The sequence below is a fragment of the Pseudonaja textilis genome, chromosome 2 (genome assembly GCF_049901715.1).
Source record: "Pseudonaja textilis isolate UNSWEBS1 chromosome 2, rPseTex1.2, whole genome shotgun sequence".
In the NCBI taxonomy this organism is placed as follows: domain Eukaryota; kingdom Metazoa; phylum Chordata; class Lepidosauria; order Squamata; family Elapidae; genus Pseudonaja; species Pseudonaja textilis.
The window spans coordinates 109356479-109380062 of record NC_141991.1 but is presented as its reverse complement, the minus strand read 5'-3'; the positions used below and the strand labels follow the sequence as shown (position 1 = coordinate 109380062).

Here is a 23584-nt window from a genome sequence, read left to right as displayed (position 1 = left end):
GGCAACGCTAAGGCCTGATCTGGTGCCTGTAAACTGTTAAAATTTGGAAGGGGAAAGAAACAGCTTGGGTTTAATCCCAGCAAGATGGAATGGGTGTCCAGTTAAAAGTCTTCCGATTCCAGAAAATCCAATGACTCTAGAAAAGGGGTGTCAAACTCATGTTGCCACGGCGGTGTCATGTGATTTATCGGGACTTCCCCCCCTTACTAAACCGGGCATGGCGGTGGCCAGCATGTGACGCATCCGGCCTGTGTGCTGTGAGTTTGACAGCCCTGCTCTAGAACAAAGCTGTACTCCCCTTGTGGAGATCAAGTGTACAACCTGGAGCTCCTCCTGTGCTTAAGACTCCTGCTGTAATAACAGTGGAAGTCATGGCAGAAGAGTCCCTTTCCAGCTTCAGCTGGTACATTAGTTGTGGCCTTTCATGGAAGAACAGGTTTTACTGAAGTAATTCATGCTCTTGTCACTTCATAACAAGACTAATGTAATTTGCTCTATATGGGGCTGCCCTTGAGGGCCAATTGGGAGCTACAGCTGATTCAAAATCCAGCTGCACAGAGTTAACAAGTGAAACCTGCTTTAGCCATGTAACAGTTGGTAACACCACTACTGCAGAACTGCTGTTAATTGCCAGACAGCTTCTGAGTGGAATTTAAGGTGCTAAATGTCTATGGAGATTCTCAGCCATCCAAGTCATGGTTGCCTCAAAGGTGCTTTTTCAAAAGGCATCTGGACTTCCTTCAAACAGAGGAAAAACAAAGTCCAGTTGCCTTTTGGAAAAGCACCTTTGGGACAATTTAAGGTGTGGATTATCTTCTGCAAAGCCCTATCTGGCTTCAGACTGGCTATCTTGCAGGACTGTCTGCTCTGAGTGGCATATGCCCATCTGATGAGAGCCAGCAGAATGTGGAGGCGATGGATGCCTCCTCCTGCATAGTTTCAGCAAGCAGGTCTCCCATGGCCCTCTCCTCTGGAGCAGCTTACCTACAGGGGCAAGGATCTAAGCCAGTGATGGCGAACCTTTTTCTTGTGCTGTGCTGAAAGTGCGCAGCGCGAGATAGTGCGCATGTGTGCATGCTGGCACCCACAATGCAATGCACCCCAGCCCCCACGCATGTGCACACAACACCCCCACCCTGCTCCCTCACTTCCACTGCACATGTGTGTGCCTCCCAGCTGACTTTTGGCCCATTTGAGGCCGTTTTCGCCCTCCCATTTCGGGCACTTCTGGTATTTCCAGAAGGCCCGCTTTTCAGCCTCCCGGGGCTGCAGAGGCTTCCCTCAAGCTCCTGGGAGGGTGAAAATGGCCTCAAACTGGCTGAAAATCAGCTAGGAAGTGCACACATGGGCTGTGCAGTTAAATTTGGCTGGGGCTCACATACCCATACAAATGGCTCTGCATGCCACCTGTGGCTCGTGTGCCATAGGTTCGCCATTACAGATCTAAGCAGTACAAGTTTTCCCATCCCTAAGCAAAAAATAGTAGCAAAAAATAACATTCCTTATTGCAATAGCATTCTGTCCGCAGACAGCGGAAGTGCAATAGCTTCCCATTGTTTGCCTGCTTATTTTTCTCTAGGCTCAAGTGTCTATCATCAAGCATCCCATTAGTTCTGGAGTTCTTGTTGGCTCCCTTAGTTTTTTTTTCCTTTTTAAACCCCAAACCTTTGTCTTTTAATTTACAGCTATAAGCTTCAGCATGCTTCTGGAATTCTCCAAATATATATTTTATGTTGGTGATCTCCTTTTATTTGCAAACCAATAAGCCAGCCTGCATTTGCTGTTAACATAAGTAGTTTTTTTTTTTTTTAAAAAAACAGTCAACAGGACCACTGAATGCCTCTCTGGTGATCCCTTAAACATGGGAGCCTTTACTAGGCTACTACAAATACCTCATCCGAAGCTGGGAAGCTACAGAGCTGCTTCTTCTAATGCCTTCTTGATAAATAAGAATATTTCTGCCTGAATTTGAATTTTTAGTCATGCTCGGGGAGTAAGATGCCTGCATGAATCCAGAATAGTCTGCATAATGAGACAACAATATTCTCACAAATACTTTCCTGTCACCTGTATTTGCTCTGCAGTTCAAATTTGATGTGGCAATAGCAGCTATTGTTTTAAATACACCTTTTTTTATGATGCTGTACTTTTAAAACGGCAAAAAAGCCTTTTTACTGTTTTAGGGATGGTGTAAAAAGACAAGATTAGCCAATGCAGCGAACAGCTACATGGAAAAAAGAAAGGGGAAGTTAATACATTTCAAGACATGGCATTTGAGGCTCTTTATGAAGAATCGGAGAGTACTGTAAAACACTAAAAATATAGTATTTGCCTGTTAATCATTTCTATAGTTCCATTTCTATCAGTGCATAGGGGTAAACAAGATAGTCCTAATTTTTATTAGGATGCTGTTGGCCGTTTCCAGCTGAGTCATGGACAGCATGCTCTGAAAAATAGCTGGCACTGTGATGTAGATGGAATCGATGCGTCTTAAGCTATCCACAGAGAGGCTGCATGCTGCGAATTACCACAGGAGCCTTTTGCATGGAATGAGCGCTCCAGTGCTCGGCAATGGAAGACTTTGGAATGCAGTCCTTAAAGTGCCTTCGACTGGGCTTTGAGTGTTGCTTTGATCTTAATTCCAGCAGGAGAGAAAAGAGAAAGGTCTCTTGCTCTTGAGTGTACAGGAGACCATGACTTTTTCTTGGTACTGCTACAACAGGGAGAAGGAGATCGATGGTTTAAGATGGTTTGTCATCCGCCCATACGAGCCTATTTCTGGAGTGCCCACAGAAGTGGTTTCCTGTGCATGGGACTGATAAGTTGTGCATCAAGTGCAGGCACTCTTCGCATCATCCTCTCCCCAGCCCACCCCTGCCTTTTCCCACTGTCAGACTTCAGATTCTAGGCTAGATATCCACCTCCATGATCTTGTTGCACAAGGGCTGCGCATCCTTGGAGTTGTTGACGTATTTCTCCTCGCAGTGTCGGCCATCTGAATAAATGTTGGATAAACCCTGCTCTGATTTCTGCAGTCTCTCTGTGTGCTACCAAAGTACATGGCCCTCCGACCATCCTCATGGACCAAGAAATCCCTGCTGCATGGGGGCCAGGATGCCTGACTGAAACAGTGCTCGGTGGCACTGGATTGTTCACATAGGTGAGAAGAGCCTGGATGAAAGCTTCTCCAATAAATCGGTAGATTTGGGTATGAGTTCACATAAGCATATTGCTTCTGCACTACAGCTGAAGAAGCCCTGTGTATGCCTGAGACGTTCTGCAGACAAGCCTCTCGATAGGAAGGAAGCTGCACAGATTGTGAATGTAGCAGCTCTTTCTCCTTCCAACTTACATGATCGGCCTGCATACATTTCTTATTGCATGCGTTGCTTGGCCTAAGGGCATTGGGAGAATGGTGGTGGACTCCATGATGAATCCCAGGCAGCAGTTTTGCTTTGGGGATCAAGGTAGCTTTGGGAAAGAAATCCAGGACATCCTTGGAACTGGAACACTTTGGTGGATGCTCCCAGATGCCTAGAGAATGGAACTGTTCATGCTGTTCCAAGGTTGATCTTGAAAGGCTAGCTGTATAGGTCTCCTTTTCTCTTCTCATCTCTAGTGGGTCATATTCTTTATGGACAAAGGGCCTACAAGTTCTGTTGTCCTTTGGGAAAGAATTATATAAACAGGGATGAGGCCAGTAGTGAGTTTCCAAATTCTTTTTCTTCTCAGAAGAGAAAGCTAGCCTTGACTCCTGGGTTGCACTGCTATGCTCACCTTCTTTATACAGGTGGTCATTCTGATGGAATTTTTGTTTCCCATGGCCTCTGGACACAGGGAGCTTATACTTATGGTTATGCAGAGAAAGTTCCTGAAGAGTCCTGATTGGGGAACGAGGAGCATCACTAAGGGGACTTTCAATGTGTTTTCTGAGGTTAGCCTGAGACGTGGTTACCAAATACTGTGGAGAGTGGTACACAGCAAAACCTGGAATAATCTTATCTTCAGAGCAGTTGCCTCCTAATTTCAGTGGATGAAGTATCGGTGGGTGCTCAATTGTCTCTCCGCAGCTTTCACTGGCTGGTCCCATCGTTTGCTGAGGTGCCAGAAGCAAGGGCGGAAGGTTCCTCCCAAGCTTCTCAGTTGTTGTAGTGTTGGAGGAATGAGCCGGCCTGTTTGACCCACTAGTGTTTTGAATCACAAATTGGGGAGTTCTTAAGGAGAAAGTTGTTTGGAAGTTTTCACTCCTACTAGACCAGTTCTCTATAGTGCGTGTAGCATTTTCCAGTGAGTTCCCAACACCGGCTGTGGATACCATATTCTTGGCTGCCTGTAACATCTTAAGCACATTGGCTTGAGCAGAGTTAGCAGTGACATCTGGTTTGTAAACACGAACAGGACTCTCCAGGTTCTGGACTCCATTAAAACAGCTGTAAATACCCTGGGAATACAAGATGAAACAAGAAAAGAATGACAATTTTTTTGGGGGGAAGGAATGACTCATGATGATACTAAAGTAATCTTTTTTTCACAGTGAGGACTCATAAATATTGAATAATTTCCTTTATCTGAGCAAAACTAAGTGCTAAAACCATATAAACCTGTATATTAGATTCTTCGTCCTTGAAATAGGGAGATTTAGAGAAAGGATTTTCTACTAAAATTAGTTAGGGAAGATTGAACAAAACTTTTTTTAAATTTCTTTTCAATTGTTGGTCTTATGTGGAAAATCTTGATTCCACAATGAAGACACAACAGCTCACTAAATACTGATTAGAAAGAACTGTTCCCTCCTCTACAATGAGCTGCTCCTTCAGGCAGATGTTGTAGTATAATGAAGCCATCTTCTGTTTATCTCTCAGTATGGAATCTTGTGTTCTAGTTGTTAGCTTCATAACTGTCTTCATTCTGTATTTTAAAGTGTTTGCTGCTTAATTAAATTTTGTAAAATATTCCTTGAGGACCCTAATAATGATTGTTACGAGATGCAATGAATCTAGTGGCTGGTTAAGAAATTTCATGTAACTAGAATTCAGAAAACACTTCTCAAATACATGAGCTTAGTTTAGGTATTTAAAGCATTTAGCAACACAGGGAATTAGTGTTTTAATAGGTAAAAACAGACATTGTACAAATAGTTATTTTCTGTCTGGTTTCTATTTACGCATGACTTGAAACGTAAGTATTTTTATTTGTTTTTATTGCTTATTTAAGGTGTTTATAATGGAAAAGACAAAAGGACTTGAAAGTCCATATGCAATATAAATGTAAGAGCACTCAACAAGCAAATAAATTCTTGTTTAATAAGCACGGTTGTTTTCTTTCTTAGTAATTGTGGAAACTGTTTTCTAATTACTTTATTTTCAAATACATTTCACACAAATTAATATTAGTGGCACCTTTCTAATTTGTTTTTAGAAATTCTAACAGCAGATCCCACCTCATGAATCTATACCGGGGATGTTTGTTAGGACGGGATTATTAGTAAGGCTGAAAACTCTCCAAAAGCAGTTTAGAATAAGTTTTTGGGGACTTGTCCAAACGCCTGCTTTTCTGCTAGGGGCAAGTTTGAAAACCAATGTAACCATACAGTAGTTGAGATATTGGATGAAAAATGTTGTACTTAAAAATATGACAAGTTACAAACAGTGAAAATCTTTGGGTCTTCTATGCACAGGAGTAATTCCTATAGTCAACTTCCAGATTTTATTGCATCATCTGCACTGGCAATCATTTTAGTTTGTATAAAATTGTATTGCCTAAAACATTCATCATTCGCAGCTCTTTACTTCTATGCATGTTGTCGTAAGTGAAAACAGCCAAAGTATCTTCTTACCTACTAAAATTACTGAATTGTTTGGAATCAGACTGCTATTATTCACACAATTTCATGAGAACTCTTACTAAGCATTTAGGCTGTCACAAGTTTAATAAAATTTAAAACACCTAGAGACAGCAGGAGGCCTTATGTGGAAGATGGACAAGTGATTGAATAACAAATAAGATTGCCCCTTATGCATCAGTTAGTTAAAGTGCATTTAATTGATTTATGGCAGCACTTTGACTAGACAGACCTAAAACTGCTGACAAAGGAACTGGAGAGAAAAAACAAGTTTATTATTATTTATTATTAAATTATTATTTACTGTATTAAATTTATTTGCTACTCATCTTGCCACATAATTATCCCACAATTCCCAGCCAGTTCTGCTCCAAAGATGTTTTTTTTTTTTTGCTTTGATTACAATTTCCAATCCAAGCAGACTATTGAAAAAGTAGCCCATCAATTTAAGCCCTTAGTCCATAAACTGACATTTAAGTATCACCTCTTGTTGTGGATCTCTCTGGAGACCCAAAGATCTGAAAAACGGGGAATTTTGCATCTAGAAAATGACAAATCCCCTATCACTCACACACACAATGATTTGAGAATATTTTAACCAAAATATGGGAAATAAAAATTAATTTCCTTTTAAAGAGAGAAACAGAGTTGTTAGGAATATGTGTGCTCCCATTGGCAAGAGTCAAAACATTGCTTTTTGATGGAATGTCTTGCCAACTCGGAGCCTAGAGTGTTTGAACACATTGATGATGCCACTAATGTTTTGCTAGATGTCCTGTTGTTTAGCCATTTTTAAAATTCTATTTTTATCCAGAAACTTGTTTCATTTTCATTAAAAAAAAATGTCTTTGCAAAAGAGATAGTATCTAGAAATGGGTAAATAATTACTGAAGTTATACATCAATGCTCAGTATGACCTTAGTAAAAGATACTAAGCATATTACATCAAGTTGTTTTTATGATACAAAATTATAATTTATGTATAAATTGGGGACCTAATGCAAAACCATTATATGTATATATCATTATATTATTATAAAAGTTGAAAAGAAAAAATTAAAAGCATCCTAAAATATAGTTAATATGTGAAGTCAATTTTAGCATAGACCTTACCCTATGTAAGGTGATGTTACCTCTAAAATCAAGAAAATAGCATGCATTGAAGTGATGAGGCTATTGAATTGGGAACTGGTGCCTTGGAGGAATTGCTCTCTTCCAGCTTAATCTATCTGTCAAGGTGGTTTTATACCTCATACTAAGCCATGGTTTAGTCATGGTTTACCAGATGAACCACAGTTAGTGGAGTCTGCACAGATTGTTGAACTATAAGTCATGTTTCATAAGTCACAGCAGCGGAATCCATACATTATCGCAGTATGTGCAGTATGTGGAACTCAGTCTCAGAATCATTGTGGAAAGAGGAGCACGCTGAACAGTAGGTGGAACACAAATCTAATGAATGAATGAATAATTTAATTTGTTCTTTTTTAATGAACATTTATACAAAAGAATATCCCTATAAATATAAAGCATTTTCTGGGGGAATGGAAGAAGGATTTTGATTATAATTAGTATGATTATTAGATTTGTATCACATTTTTATTGGTGCAACTCAAGGCTGCTTGCATAATGTTGCTTCCCGCCTCCTATTTTCCCTACAACAATTGCACCGACTGCCCCACGAGATGGGTCAGATTGAGAGAGAATAAATAGCCGAAAGTTTACAGAGCTGGCTCTCATGCCTAACAAAAGACTAGAACTATCAATCTTCCGATTTCAAGGCCAGCACTTTCATCCACACCAAGACCTCAGCAGCCCCCATTCTACTCCTGCTTTGAAGATCTGCTGCTTTTCTCAGGCCTTTGGCCAGGTTGAATGAAGTCTCCTTGAATAGGGTGGATTTGTTTCTTTTTCCATCCCTGTCCGGCTTTCGTTATCTCTGTCAATTTTTATTTTGGTTTATTATTATATACAGGTAATACATATCAACTTACAACCATTCATTTAGGGACCATTCAAAGTTGCATGGCACTGAAAAAAGTGACCTATGACCGTGTTTCACGCTTATGACCATTGCAGCATCCTCACAGTCACAAGATCAAAATTTGGATGCTTGGCAATTATTTATGTATCAAGTATTTATGACATTTGCAGTGTCCTGGAATCATGTGATCTCTTCGTGTGATCTTCTGACAAGCAAAGCCAATGAAGAAGCCAGGTTCACTTGACAACTATGTTACTAACTTAACAACTGCAGTGATTCACTTAACAACTGTGGCAAGAAAGGTCATAAAATGGGGCAAAACTTACTTAACAACTGTCTTGTTTAGCAACAGAAATTTTGGACTCAATTGTGATAGTAAGTCAAGGACTACTTGTACACAAAAATGTGAAATCACAACTGCCATCTCTTTTATTCATTAAGCATGAAACTCAGTCAACTAAACATTTAAAAATGTATCTCAAATATCATTGACTGGCACTGATGGTTGATACGGGTTGCTGCCAGCATCCTAGATATTAACCATGTCTTTTCTTAAAATGTATAATGTTTTAAGTATTGCAGTTCTGCTGGTGTTATTGCAGGAAGCTGCAGTTTGTTGATATGATTATGATTATGATTGATTTTACTTGTGAGCCCTCAATAGGGATGGCATTTGGGCAACACAAAAATGCAATAAAAAAACAACGAATCAATAAACTGCCTGTGCAGAAACATTACTTACCCTGCTTATAGCTAGAAGGAAATCAAGTCTGTGGGACTTTGGCACGGAATGCCGCAACTTCCAAAACACCAGGTGCTCCCAAGCAAAGACAAGCAGGCTCAGCCCCATTGCCACCAGCAGCATATAAAAGACCCCCGCCATGTTATCAACGTCTAGCTTACTGCTCATCACTTCATTCTTTTCATTTTGGCAGATGCCAGACAACCACACAGTCTCCAGTTTTTGGGTCTCACCTGCAAAACGACACACAAACAGACCAAAGGTAGAAGAGGGAATACTTCTAGCTAAAGAATCCATCTGACATTAAACATTATCCCTTCGTGGACCAACTCTTTAACCTTTCTGGGGCGGAAATGATGCTTGGGGTGCATGAATTTCACAGAAAAGAGGGGGAAATGTATTGTCCTGGTTTGAAAAGCTTTTTTGCTATTAGCATTTTGTTTATGTCTGCGCAAAGTGACCTTTTTAACATGGCCAGATCTGAGGTGAAAAAAAATATACGTGGTAGTAGCTTCTTCTCCTACAGTGCATCATATTTGCTTGTTTTTGTTTTTTCTCCTCTGATGTTTGCATTCTAATTGTATAGTGACAATTAGAATTGAACTAAGAGGGATTTATGTGGCTGAACTAATGGTGCAGGCAAAACACAATTATGATTTCAAGTTTTAACTTCCAAGCAGTGCAAATGTTCAAGGGAACAAGAGTGTAGCTATCATCTTCCTTCATTCCCATGGAGTTCACAACCATGAGCACCTGGCAGGTGCAGCCTTTTAGATCAGTGGAACAGCATGAATGGGTAGCTCATGACCCGCTCATTATCCTGACTGCCAGTCTCTCATTTAAATCAGAAGATTAAAAGCAATAGACATGAAGCTCTGAGTTGAAGTCAAATCTCTGTATCTGAACCAGATATTGAAAACATACCAAATGTAGGGGTACTCTCAATTAAATTGACAACTGTCTTGGACAGCTTCCAAGACAGACTTTTTCTGGAACGCATTGCTGTATTGAAAGCTTCACTCAAATAAAGCCGTAGTTCAAACCAGAGCATGTTTCTAAAACCTGAAAATATTAAGGTACATAACTGAATATATAAAAGTCACCTGTGTGCATGCATTGTCTATTTGTTAAATCTATCTTTGCCTTTAACTTAGTTTAGTGTCTCTTTCACAGGAATGGCACCCCGGCAAGCAGGAGTCAGTGGTTTTTGTTTTTTTTAATAGACCACTGCTGATAACTAGGATATATCCAGTGCTCATGCTTGTCATATCAGAGACCCCTTGGAGGTTAGATCTAAAGGCATACCTAGTTCAGCATTGTGTTTGCACAGTGAGCAAGTGAGAACCCTAGAAACAGGAATTGCAATAGCACTTCCATTTGGATTCCAAGGAGTTAGAGTAGAGTAGAGTAGAGTAGAGTAGAGTAGAGTAGAGTAGAGTAGAGTAGAGTAGAATAGAATAGAATAGAATAGAATAGAATAGAATAATAGAGTTGGAAGGGACCTTCGAGATCTTCTAGTCCAACCCACTGCTTAGAGAGGAAACCCTATACCATTTCAGACAAATGGTAGTCCAATCTCTTCTTAAAAACTTCCAGTGTTGGAGAATTCATAACTTCTGGAGGCAAGTTGTTCCACTGATTAATTGTTCTGTCAGGAAATTTCTTCTTTGTTCTAGGTTGCTTCTCTCCTTGATTAGTTTCCGTCCATTGTTGTCCTACCCTCAGGTGCTTTGGAGAATGGGTTGACCCCACTCTTCTTTGTGGCAGCCCCTGAGATATTGGAACACTGCTGTCATGTCTCCCCTAGTCCTCATTTTCATTAAACTAGACATACCCAATTCCAGCAACTATTCTTTATATGTGCTAGCCTCTAGTCCCCTAATCATCTTTGTTGCTCTTCTCTGCACTCTTTCTAGAATCTCAATCTTTTTTTCATTGTGGTGACCAAAACTGGATGCAGTATTCCAAGTGTGGCCTTACCAAAGCATTACAAAGTGGTATTAACACTTTGGGTGTTCTTGATTTATCAAGATGCCTTCTGCCTTCATATAGTCCTCAACTTACGACCACAAATGAGCCTAAAATTTCTGTTGCCGGTTAATAAAAGTCTTCTCCTAAACTTCCTCAGTTCTAATGGGTATTAAGCATATGCTTGCATGCTTACTTATAGTATATCAGCCACTTATCAAAGCTGCTGAAGTAGTGGAAAATTTAATTTCTACTGAAGTGAAGAGAGAGAAAGGCCTTTTCAGGGAACTGGCAGGAGTTTGGCTTCATTTAATATGAACAGTTTTCCTAAAACTTTTCAACATTTTCTCCAATGACTAAGGAATTCAGCATCAACATTCAGCACCAGAATTTTGAGGAAAATACAGAATGGGCAAAATGCATGTTGGTGTCTAGGACAACATTTAGCCCTTATGTTAGGAAATAAGAACTAATGATGCCTTTCATAACCATTGTGTTACTGTAATAGGAAAAAAAATAGCTGAAGTAAATCCTTTCCATTTTAATGAAGTTCATTTTGCTGAAGTTTTGGAGCTACTTTTCTTTCCATCTGTTACCATCTAGGTAACAGAATAACAGAGTTGGAAGAGACCTTGGAGGTCTTCTAGTCCAACCCTGTTCAGGCAGGAGACCCTATACCATTTCAGATAAATGGTTATCCAATCTCTTCTTAAAAACTTCCTGTGTTGGAGCAGTCACAACTTCTCAAGGAAAGTTGTTCCACTGATTAATTGTTCTAACTGTCAGGAAATTTCTCCTTAGTTCTAAGTTGCTTCTCTCCTTGGTTAGTTTCCACCCATTGCTTCTTGTCCTGCCTTCAGGTGCTTTGAAGAATAGATTGACTCCCTCTTCTTTGTGGTAACCCCTGAGATACTGGAACACTGCTATCTTTTCACCCCCAGTCCTTCTTTTCATTAAACTATGTGAACAGTATATTTGCAAATGACCACCGAGAGAGTGGGAGTAGCCATTTGTCACTTAACAACCTTGTTACTAATTTAACAACTGCAGTGATTCACTTAACAATTGTGACAAGAAAGGTTGTAAAATGGGGCAAAAATCACTAAGCAAATGTCTCACTTAGCAACAAAAACCTGGGGCTCAATTGTGATGGTAAGTCAAGGACTACCTATATAGACCAAAAGAATGGAATTTATCATATATGAAGAATGATGGATTTACCAAGTTTGAGGTGCAACACAAAAATTTATTCTAAGATGTTGGAAAGTTGCGGCCTCAAGATTACAATCTTGAATCTGTGATATGTGCTCACTTTTTATCTATAAATGGGCTAGTGTAATGATGGAAAAATCATCACTATTATTCCATGTGTTCAAGGTTTAATGATTGTTTCAAAAATGGACAGCATGTTCCCTACTTTAATCATTGTTTCAAAAATGGACTGCATGTTCCCTACGGAATATGTAATATAATATCATTTTGTTGTTTTCTTTTTCCTTTGGTTCTTATGTTTGGGTTTTTGTTGTTGTTGTGCTTTTGTTTTATGCTTCTATATTACAATAAAGAAAAAGCTCTACTCTGAACTTGGCAAATCATTGTGGAAGAAAACAAATAAGATGAAGCAGTAGTTTCTCCTAAATATTAGCTAGCAATGTGTGACTAACAGAAAACAACCCACCATCTCCCAGGAATTGCAGGAGAGCTAAATCAATTGTTCTCTTCCACTTGGAGTCCTTCTGGAGGGCAATGCCATAGCCAGTGGTGGCAAAGACTTTCCCACTGCCAATAGTTACCAGTTTGCAACCCTCGTCCTTGCCAGCCATGTAATTGAGCACTGCGGCATCATAGATGAAAGCATCCAGCTTTCTGGAATCAAGCACACAGAAAAAGTAGATTAGGGAACAATTGCCATGAAACACAATAGGAAGAAGCTGGGGACCCCATCCAAGTTGGGAAAGGCTGTATTAGACAATAGGAATGTCCCCACTTTTAAAATGACTCTGAAGAAGTGCTTTGAGCTTTATACCAGTATAGCATATCTCTGTTATTTAAGGGAGTATGATCTGCTTTCAGGCTTCTCAGACAAGGCAACATTTCAAGGCAGCCTCAATGCTTCTTCAGGCTCACTTGAAAGCCAGGTAAAACTCAGAATGGGTTAATGAATACTTGTCTTCATGTGAGGGCCGAAGCCATGTTCCAAATCATTTTCAAAGCATGCACAATCCTGCTGTAGATCAGGTATTGCTGGGTTTGAATGTATCCGTGAATGACGAGGGTGCACTTTCTGCAACTTGGACTAGAGACCACAGGGCCATTCTTCACATAGAAAGAGTGACCCCTAGGCAAGGTGAGTATATGAACCTGATCAAGACATCTTTCATCCAATTAGCATTTTCATCAAATATTCTATCTGTCGGACTTCTCGCCAGACTTAATTGTAAATTAATTATTGCTTTGTTGATTATTGTTTAATCCTATTCAGGGTACTACCAAAACCCTAATCAAGAAACTACCAAGAAGAACACCCCACCCTCACTAATATCGATAGGGAAGCTCCTGTATATCAATAGGGAGCAAACCCTACACTCACAATGGAATGGGACAATTCACCACATCCATCTGCCATGGCCATGGCCATTTTGCTGTGGCTAACTTGCCACAGCCAACTTGCTGCAGGAACAACTCACCTTGGTCAATTTGCTGCAGGACAATTCAACAAGTCAATTTAACTATGTAAAATAATTTAAAAATTATTTTAATTTTTGTCATTCACATTTCATTTTGTCTCTCCTTTGGCATCCTTTCTCTATTCCACTATTTCTTTGATATTAGTATAACTCTTGTCCCATGGCAAGTTGGCCCCAGCAAGTTGGCTGTGGTGAGTTGTCGTACACCCCACTCATTAGCACTAATTATGTTTCCTAGCAAGTAATGAAATGTCTGCAAGCAAACAGCCAAGCTCAGAGAGCACCAAGGACTTGACAGTTCAACCTTAAGCTACATATATGCTCTTCTATTGGAGACATCAGATTGCTTCTTTATAGGTGCATATTTTCAGATTGGGAGGGGAGCAAGGGTGTCATATGACAGCAGGCAAAAATGCTATCTGTAGGCTGAAGACGGGTAGGCGTTCCATTGCAGTTAATGCCACAAATACAAGCTATATATAGAAAGTTTGGGCATCAAGAACTTTCTTAGCACATGATGAGGGTACCACAGGCTACCCTTACCAATATGGTGTTATATTCAATAAATGTGTCTACTATTTGAAAGCAATTGTAGAGACAGGCTGCTCAAATTGAAAGGCCTATGTAAATTTTTCCTCACCGAAATAAAGCAATTACGATAAGTTGAAAGGACTAAATCCTAGAAATCAATGTTGGTGCTACTTCAAAAGAACTAGCAGTCTTGTCCTAATCAGGTCTGGTTAGGAATGTAACTGGACACAGAAATCTTGAGGATGAAGAAACAGAAAGCTACCCCATTTTGAGGCTGACGAGGGCATCTTCCACCGAGCGCTGGTTGTATTTTACCATGTGGGAATGCATGTCGTGGTAATTGCTCCGGATATTTCTCTCTGTACTACCATTGGGAACTGTTCCAAATCGGAAGGGAGGATACTGCTCCTGAGGTTTTTGGAACTGGAAAGGAAGACCAAAAGAAAATAGTTGGTGTATTTTATACAGCACTAGAGTCTAGTTCAGAAAGAGCTGTGTGCATACTTGTGTACTTTCCATTTTACAGGTTGAAAAAGGACGTTATGTACACATTTATTTTATTTTAGCTGATAATTTTGATTGCCACAATGTTCCATTTACATTTTACAGAGAGTAATGATACATTCAAGAAAATGAAGAAAGAAAAACTGCTATCTTCAGTCACATCAAATATAGGGGCACAAATAGTTTCCCAGAAAATTGCTTGTTGTAATATACAGAGACCATTATTTTTAGTAAGTTTTGCTGTTTGTCAAAAATGAGTTTTCACATGGCTATTCTCCAAAGACTGGTTTCCTATGATAAAAAAGCTAACAAATACTTATGTAAATTCAGGTTCTGACAATTATCATGCTCATGAAAAATAACTGAGTGGTCTCCATATGTTTTGTGTTTTGACTTTTTTTCATTTTTATTTATGTGATGTTATTTGGAAAATTTATATGGCTATTGATCTGAAAGAAGTAATGAGTGATTAACAAATAAACTAATGCAATAAACTGTTCATAAAAAAACAGTATAAAACTATATAGAATGCAATAACAAAATATTAAATAATAATAAAATAATATAAACCTAATATTATAACCAAGGAAATTCACACATTATTAGCAATTCACACACTATCATATCTGTTGGGCTTTAGTTGTCTTGGCCCTAAAACCTGAGGAAGCCAGTTTATCCTGTCCTTTCAGAGCAGGATCTGGTTATCTATAGTTCAGGACTATCAGGTCCACATGTGAAGGTTCAATTAAGGTGATTTATGGCTAAAAGCCTATGCACATGAATCTGCTTAGAGTTAGATAAGGATTAATGAACGTCAAGGGGGGGGTGGACTTTATTTGTGACTATGTAGTGATTCTAGGTTGATCCCTCTTTTCACCTCTTCGCTTGACTGCCATTCCTTCTCCTATAGGCATCCAGAGCATGCCCACCCTGATGGACCTGGTTGAAACCACTGGAGAAAAGCTATTCCAAAAATAACCTGGCTCTGTGCCATGCAGGGCTTCAATGGTGATAACAAGCACCTTGAATTAAATCTGGAAATCTATTTGGAACCAGTGTGCTCCTCGTACTACTGATGCATTTATCAATTTATTTATTTATCACTCTCAAAAAGCAATTCTGAGCGGTGTACAAATAAAATATTAAAACATAAAAACTATTTTAAAAAGAGGCAAAGTTTATTAAAATCCAATGTTAATTAAAAGAAGTGGGAGGTCTTCAGGTCTGCTCACCAGCCCCTTGGCTGCATGATCCTCTGTGAGCCCTCAGGAAGACAGCAGTTATCGCTGTTGTGCCTCACACTGCCCTAGACTTCTATTCGAAATGACTCTGGAGGTAAACCAAATCCAACTTCATAACCCTTCACTAGTTATCATCAGCATCCTAAACAGCATCAACAAACCTCAAAACCATACTTTGAGTTCATCAGCTCCCAGCAGCTGATAACAAGGTATTCTAGGACAAATGGAAGGCAACAAGTTGCCACCATTGATCTTTCCAGTTACTTACTCCAAGGTCATTAATGTTGGTTACCACTTTAACACCATATTAATAGTCATCATTATTCTCACCTTCCTATCGCTCAGCCCAGAGACGGTATCAATATATTGCTCCTGGATCATGAATGCTGCCAAGTTTGCGGTGTAGCTGGCTAAGAAGATGACAGCAAAGAAGGCCCAGATGAGGACCATAATTTTACTGGTGGTGCCTTTGGGATTTTCAATGGGAACAGAATTGTTGAAAACCAAAGCCCACAGTAGCCAGATCGACTTGCCGATAGTGAAGGATGGCCCACCGGACTCTAGAAGGAGAAACATAAATAATGAATCTTTCTTGAAATAAGAAACAGGTCTCTTAGCAATAAAATAAACTTGTAAGGCATGGTTCTCATCGTTTGTATTATGAGTGCCATCTGAGAGAGGCAAACTTTCCATTCATTGATAACATTTTTTTTTAAATGAACATTTTTAGTAGCGTACTTTGGAATCTGCATTGATTTGCTGTACTGTTTTAATCACACGTGAACACTTTTGGAGATAAAACTGCCTCTTTAGAACTAAAGCTAAATGTTGTGGTTTATCTTTGCTAGCTGAAGGGGAATAACTAGAAATATTCAAAGGCTGCAAAAGGAAAAGGCAAACTAGGGAACAGGCACTGAACATCAGAATCAGGATAGCTGTGATATGAGGAAAAAATCCTAGCTACTTGGGATTGTATTTATCGATCTTGCGGGTTACAAGCTGACCATTCAGGAGAAAAGAAGAGAAAAGGGAGGCAAAGCACAGAGTCAGCCAGGAAAGGCTGAATCAGAAAAGGTTGAGATATGCTGCTGGGACACAAGAGGATAAAAAGAACAGGGATGTGGAGAGGGCAGAAGATCATGGCTGTGTTCCAGATACATGTGCTCACCCCTTCTCTAATTACACCCCTCAGCTTCTCTAGCTCTACAACTCATCTGATCAGAATTCCAGTCGGCCCCTCGACTGGAATCTTCCATTTGATAATCTGCTTGAACTTTCGAGGGACAAAATCCTCCCTGTAGGATCTCTGCACTCAGTGTAACTTGTTTGCTTGTTGTTGAGCAAAAACAGATTGGACTGATTTTGCTTTCATATATTTGGTTGTCATTCTGCCCTAAAAAGGGGAAATTGTGGTTAGAAGATTCTCCAATGTATTTAAGTGTGGGTAACTGTCTACAACCATGAAAATACATGTGGCTCTAATTAAATCATAATAATGGAACATTTTTGCAAAATATTTTGGAATAACAAAGCCTAAGGGTTTATTAAGTATTCCAAGAGATCAGCCATTGAGTGTTTGAATACATGAACCTTGGAAATCTTTTTTTTAAAACAAATTTTATTAATTTTCAAAGACAATACACAAACAAAACGTAAAACATAAAAACATAAAACATCTTTTCTGAAAGCTGCTTGATCCCGGGTTACATCTCTTCATACAGACACAAATTCAAATTCATGTTCATTTTATATACCATTCCATATCTTATTACCATTTTCCATTTTCTATATAGCTTCTCACCTCTTTTAACTTTCTTAGTTTTATTTTATTTATCTCATCTCAGTTCAGATCATTATGCTTATTATTCTTTGTCTGTTCTGTTTCCAGCTATCTATTTATCTTTTCTCTTTAGACAAGATTTCTCCTGTACACTAATTGGAGTGTGACGCCTTTAACTCTTTCCCCTAAATTTATAACACTTAGTATAGTACATAACTTCCCTTGGGATTCTATTTAGTACATTCTAAAGTTACACATTATATTTTTTTAAAAGAAAAATTTATAAGTATGTAATATAATTAAAACAACTATCCATGCCAATTCAAATCTATCATTAATATTAATATTCATTTAAATCTTAAACATTTTACACATTACTTTTCAATTGAATATCATACTTTTATGGGAACACTTATACTTTTCATAGTTATTTCCCCCCCCCACTTCACATCACTTATATTTTAAATCATTGTATCATTAAAATGTTCCCATATCTTCCTACTTCAATTCTCTCATTTATTTCATTGCCTTCCTTTTATTCACAAAAATTTCACTAAGTTACACTGAAATTTTATCCCATTTTTTGATCACATGTTGTTTCCAATTTTCTAACATTATTTCTAAGTACAAATATAACAATACAATCTTATGTACCTTTGCAGAATCCCTTTTTCAATTAAGTTTTACCCATTATCTCTAAATGAATCTTGTTTCTTTACATCTTGCTCCACACCATTGAGGCTTCTCATCCCTTCCTTCCTCCCTTGCTTCTTCTTCTCCCTGCCCTTTTTACCCCCTTGTCTCTCCACCTCCCTTTTCTTCTTCTGCATTCCCCCTTTCTGTTGTTTTCTAACATTATATCCACTTTTCACCTTATTTTTCTCTCTTTTGGTTGTTTTTTTAAATCTTAAAGTCCCCCTTTTCTTTTCCTCCTTCTCCCTTTCTTCCCCAAGTAAAGTTACTTGTTCATCAAAGATGGCTTCTTCTTTATCCCAATCATCTTGTTGCGCAGTCAGTTTCTCATAAGTGCAAATCGCCATTTCTAAGAATTGGAAAAGAGTGCCAAGAGAGTCTTTCCCTTCTTGTTCTTCTTCTTTGTATTTTTTGAATTCAATTTTCAATTCATCCACAAGTGATGCCATTGTAGAAAGAAATTTTTTTTTCCAAAACAACCACCCAAGCGTTTTTCGTCCTTCCAAGATAATTTCTAAAAGTCCCAAAGTCACCAAACAATCCAAATAAGCTGTTTCTTTTAGTACTTTCTTCTTTCTTCACTTTCTCTTTCTGGGGTTACTGTTTAGTTGCAAAGTTCCAGTTAAAATGTATCTTTTAGAAGTCTTGTTAGTATTTAATGATTCTTTAAAATTCTAGGCAATCTCCTCCTTACTTCCAAATCCTACTCCAATTCTTTTCCTCTCCCTTCCCACTTACAGCAAAAATTTTTTTTTAAAATGTTCAGAAATCCTTATTATCCCTTTAGCATTTAATTATCCAGTTTACCTATTAATGCCAAAGCGGGTTTTTCCAATTTCTCATGCATTTCTGTTCACTGTCAATGTTAGGAAGGAGAGTGAAAAAAAAACAACTTTCCCTTTTAACTTCCATTCGCCGCTTGTAAATCTCTGGGAATGATATATCTTTCACAAATTTTAAGTTCCAGGATACCTTCGTTGTTGCTTTGTCCCAGTCAGCAAAAAACTTTCACTTCTTCTCAACTCCTCCTGCACTTTCTTTGGTTTGCAGCGCTTCGGGACAGGCAGGAATCTGTGATCATGCGCGGTTTCTACCTGCACTCCCCGCTGGAGTGCCCTGAGCCATCTGGCTTCAGGGCTAGCCACCTCCGTAGAAGGTGATGAAGATAAGGGGGTTCTGGCAGGGTCGAGAGAAATCACACCTCTCTTCCCTAGCCAGCTAAACCCCCTTTTCCGAAGGCGGTAGAGTGGCGGTCAGAAATGGCCGCCACAAAGAAGTGCTCAGCCGGAAAAGAACCTTGGAAATCTTTTGAGTGTAGCCTTAATGGTACTGTGAATGCCATTAAACATACATGTATTATCCAAGAGCTGAAGAAGCTTCCTGGATGAGAAGTGAAATGTCTTCAAAGAAAAACAAGAAAGTCCAGTTGCTTCTTGAAAAAGCAACTTTGGGACAACTGTGACCTGGGTGACTGAGAATCTCCATAGACATTTACCTATACATGTATTAAATTTTATAAAGTTAATGGCTACATTTTTGCCATTTTCCTTTGACCAGCTAGATTGGGCCAGGCCCCTGAACTGGTGTTACATGCGCTATAATTGTTCCTGTTAATTGGTGTCATCTGAGAAGGTGAAGGAGCAGGACCAGCATAATCAGCTGCCTGGAGTAGACTCTGGATAGCAAACTGATAGCAAAGGAGAACCAAGAGTCAGAGGAGAGAGAGAGAGAGAGGAAAAAAAGGTGATACTGGCTTACAGGCAACCCAGAGTAATAGAAAGTTATATCCCTCTCTGCACACACAGCTAAAACACAACTGCAGGTAGGAAGGCGGCAACATGCTGAACTTGACCAAGCAGTGCAGATTTTCCCTGGGACCACAGCTGTAACATTTCATTTGTTACAGCCACTGAAACAGGCAGGAAACAATTCAGTCTTTTTTTAAAAAATAAAGTTTTATTTGGGTTTTCACACATACAAAATACAAGTAAAACATCTTTTTTGAAAATAGCATGGTCCCGCATTGAACTTCTTTATACAGACACAAAACTCAATTTCATGCTCCTTTTTGTATTCTATTCCATATCTTATACTATTCTACATTTTCTATATAGTTTTTCCCCTCTTTTAATTTTCTCAATTTTATTTTTAATTATCTCATCTCAATTCAAATCATTATATTTAAACTTTTGTCTGTTCTGTTTCAATTTCATATTATCTTTTCTCATTAAACAAATTTTCTCCTGTAGTTACTAATTGGAGTATGACACCTTTTAATTACATCCATCTTTTTTTTTTTTTTATAAATTTTATTGAATTTACAATTAAAAAAATAACATAACAACATTACATAAGAAACAGAGAGAGAAAAAGAAGAAAGAAAGAAGAGAAAGAGAGAGGAAAAAAAAAAAAACCGCTCGGTCTTGCGACCGAAAAAGGAGAAGAAGAAGTATAAAAGAGAGAGAAAAAAAAAAAAACAAAGAGACGAAAGAAAAAAGAAAATACGTTAAAACCAGACAAATATTCTTTTTGACAGTCTACAAGATCCAATTCTCCTACCTTACTTTAAATATACACATCTTATCGCTATTTATGGATATTTATGCTTATTTATGCTCATTAAACAGTTTATCTCTGATATAACCAATTATACCATGCATTCCAATTATTATCAAATGCTGAAGACTCTTTATTTTTAAGAGCTATGGTTAAATTGTCCATTTCTGCGCAGTCACATATTTTCTGAATGACCAATTGATCTGTAGGTAAACGGGATGATTTCCAGCATTGGGCAAATGCTAATCTGGCCGCAGTTAGAATATGAATTATTATGTATTTCGTCTTTTTAGGAAAATGTTTATCAGAGATCCCTAATAGGAAGAACTCTGGTTTGTATTCAATTTGATCTTTGGTTATCTCCTCCAGCCATTTTCTAATTTTTTGCCAGTATTTCTGGGCTTCTTTACAGGTCCACCACATATGAAAGTAGGTTCCCTCTATGTTTTTACATTTCCAACATTTTGGACTAGAGTTTGGGTTCATTTTCGCTAACCTCGAAGGCGGAAAGTGCCATCTATATAACATTTTATACATATTTTCTTTGTACGCCGCAGATTTCGTAATCTTAATGATTCTATTCCAGATCTTTTCCCATTCTGTTAATGTAATGCTTCTTCCAATATTCCTACTCCACTTTATCATGTTCCCTTTCACTATCTCTTGCTCTAATTCTACCTCCAATAAATACAGAACCCAAGTACAGAACCCAAATACTGAATGGTGATTTGGGATAATATATTTAATATTGTGCATCAACAAAAACAAATACTTAGAGAGATGACATCCACAACAACTATGGCCTTAAAAACAGGAAAGAAGGCTATCCCGACCCTATCGACTACGTTGACAGCCACCCCACCAACATCTCAAAAAACTATCGAGGAGTCTTTAATAGGGGAAAAGCAGCCCAATGTCCCCAATATTAATATACAAACTTCCATATTAGCCTTGCAGGAAGCTATATCTAAAATGCAAGAAATGATGATTAATAATCACAAGGAAACTAGAGCAGATATAAGTGAATTGAAAGATGAGATGGGGAAAATGAAGGCTGAAATGAAAGCGGATATAGCGAAGGTGGAGGGTAAGATAGGGTCTCTACAGCAGGCCATGGAGAGAAACGGAGTGAAAATAAAAGATATAGAGAGTAGAACAACACGCATGGAGTCTAACTTTGAAAGGATGGATGAGGAATTTAAAAATGTACTTAGAGAAACGGAAGACTCTCTGATCCACCTCGAGATGGACAAAGCAATGGCGTATTTAAGATTCCAGAATGTGGCGGAAGCCAAAAATGAAGAATTGGAACATTTGATGGCAGAAATATTGGCTGAATGGCTAGGAAAGGAAAAAGATGATCTAATTAAAGAGTTTGATGAGGTATATAGGGTTAGCACAAGCTACGCCAGGCGTAACAACTGTCCAAGAGAAATTCATATCCGCTTCTCTAGGAGATGTCTGAGGGATTTAATTTTGAAAATGTCTAGGGAGGAAACAATATCATATAAGGGCAGAGAAATTAGGATTTTAAAACAAATTCCAAAAAGAGTGAGGATGATAAGACAAGATTATAAATTTTTAGCTAATGATTTAAATAAAGAAGGAATCCATTTTAAATGGTTAATCCCGGAAGGGATGTTAATTACATGGAAAGAGAGGAAAATCAAAATAGAATCGATAGAACAGGCCCAAGTTTTTCATCAACAGCTCACAGATAAGAATAGTCAACCCACTAAAGAAGAACCTAAAACAAGACCACAGGAGGTCCGATATTATCACAGAACCCAAAAGGAACGACTTTCTCCAATTTCAAGAAGTGATAATCCACAACATGGGAGAGAAGAGCAAATCCCACAACAACAACAACAAGAGAACCGAATCATTACTAGGCAAAAATCTAAGCAGAAGTAGATAAATGGTGGAGGGGAAGAAGTTGCTCTCCATCAATATAAACGGATTAAATTCATTATTAAAAAGAAAAAGGATATTCTCAAAACTTATTCAACATAACGCAGATATAATATGTCTTCAAGAGACACATATTTCGAAGAATGACGAAAGATATCTAATTTGTCCAAAATTAGGTAAACTTTTACAGCACCGCCGACCAACACAAGAAAAAAGGAATTGCAATTTATGTAAAACAAGATGTAAAGGCAGAACTAATCTGGTCGGATCCCGAAGGAAGAACTCTGGTTATACAAGTTTGGATAAACCACATCACATTTTTACTTGTAGCAATCTATGCCCCAAATGATGACCAGGGGAAATTTTTAAACACCTTCACCAAAAATAGTAGGCTTTGAAAAAGAAACATTTGCTTGATTGGCGATTTTAACTCCATTGCAGACTACCAGAAAGACCATAGTAATATGAGGAAAAACAAGAAGGGGAAAAGGGAACTCTCTGCAGCATGTAAGGAAATGTTGAGAGAGTTAAATTTAAAAGATCTATGGAGGGAACGGAATCTTGAAGGAAAACAATTTACATATTATTCTAACCCACATAAGACTTGGACCAGAATAGATATGGCTTGGATGGATTTGGACTTGGCTAATGAAATAAAAGAAATCAAAATTCTACCGAATGAATGGGCTGATCATAACCCAATACAGCTAATTTGGAGGGATAGGAGACGAATAAAAAAAGATGGACACTAAATAACCAAATTGTAAACGAAGAAGAGTATATTAATAAACTGAAAGAGGAGCTAAATTATTTTCTAAAAGATAATAATAATGAAACAACTTCAAAACAGAACATTTGGGATACTATGAAAGCAATTATAAGAGGCACAACAATTTCCTATAATGCTATGAGAAACAAGAGAATTTATGCCCAACAAAACGCGTTACAACAACAAATCCAAGACTTAGAAACACAATTACAAAAAACCCCTAAGACCCAAGGACTACAAAATCAGTTAATACTAGCCAAACATAAGCTGAATTTAATTGAACAAGATAAATTAGAAGTTAGCTTGAGAAGGTCCAAACAAAATTATTTTGAACACGCCAATAAACCAGGAAGATGGCTATCTTATAAACTTAAAA

General features: G+C 38.3%; 1 protein-coding gene across 1 annotated transcript in view; it reads right to left on the bottom strand.

Annotated features, from left to right (window-relative positions):
• Nucleotides 1-1564: 1564 nt before the first annotated feature.
• The window catches only part of GRIN2C (glutamate ionotropic receptor NMDA type subunit 2C), an 89799-nt gene continuing 67779 nt past the window's right edge, over nt 1565-23584 (bottom strand). The window contains exons 9-13 of the mRNA XM_087924893.1: nt 15830-16059; nt 14017-14177; nt 12215-12402; nt 8569-8801; nt 1565-4441 (exon numbers count right to left, since the gene is read on the bottom strand). Of these exons, the coding sequence (XP_087781019.1) occupies nt 2891-4441; nt 8569-8801; nt 12215-12402; nt 14017-14177; nt 15830-16059 (2363 nt within the window). The 3' untranslated portion in view covers nt 1565-2890. The remainder of the gene's footprint in view (nt 4442-8568; nt 8802-12214; nt 12403-14016; nt 14178-15829; nt 16060-23584) is intronic.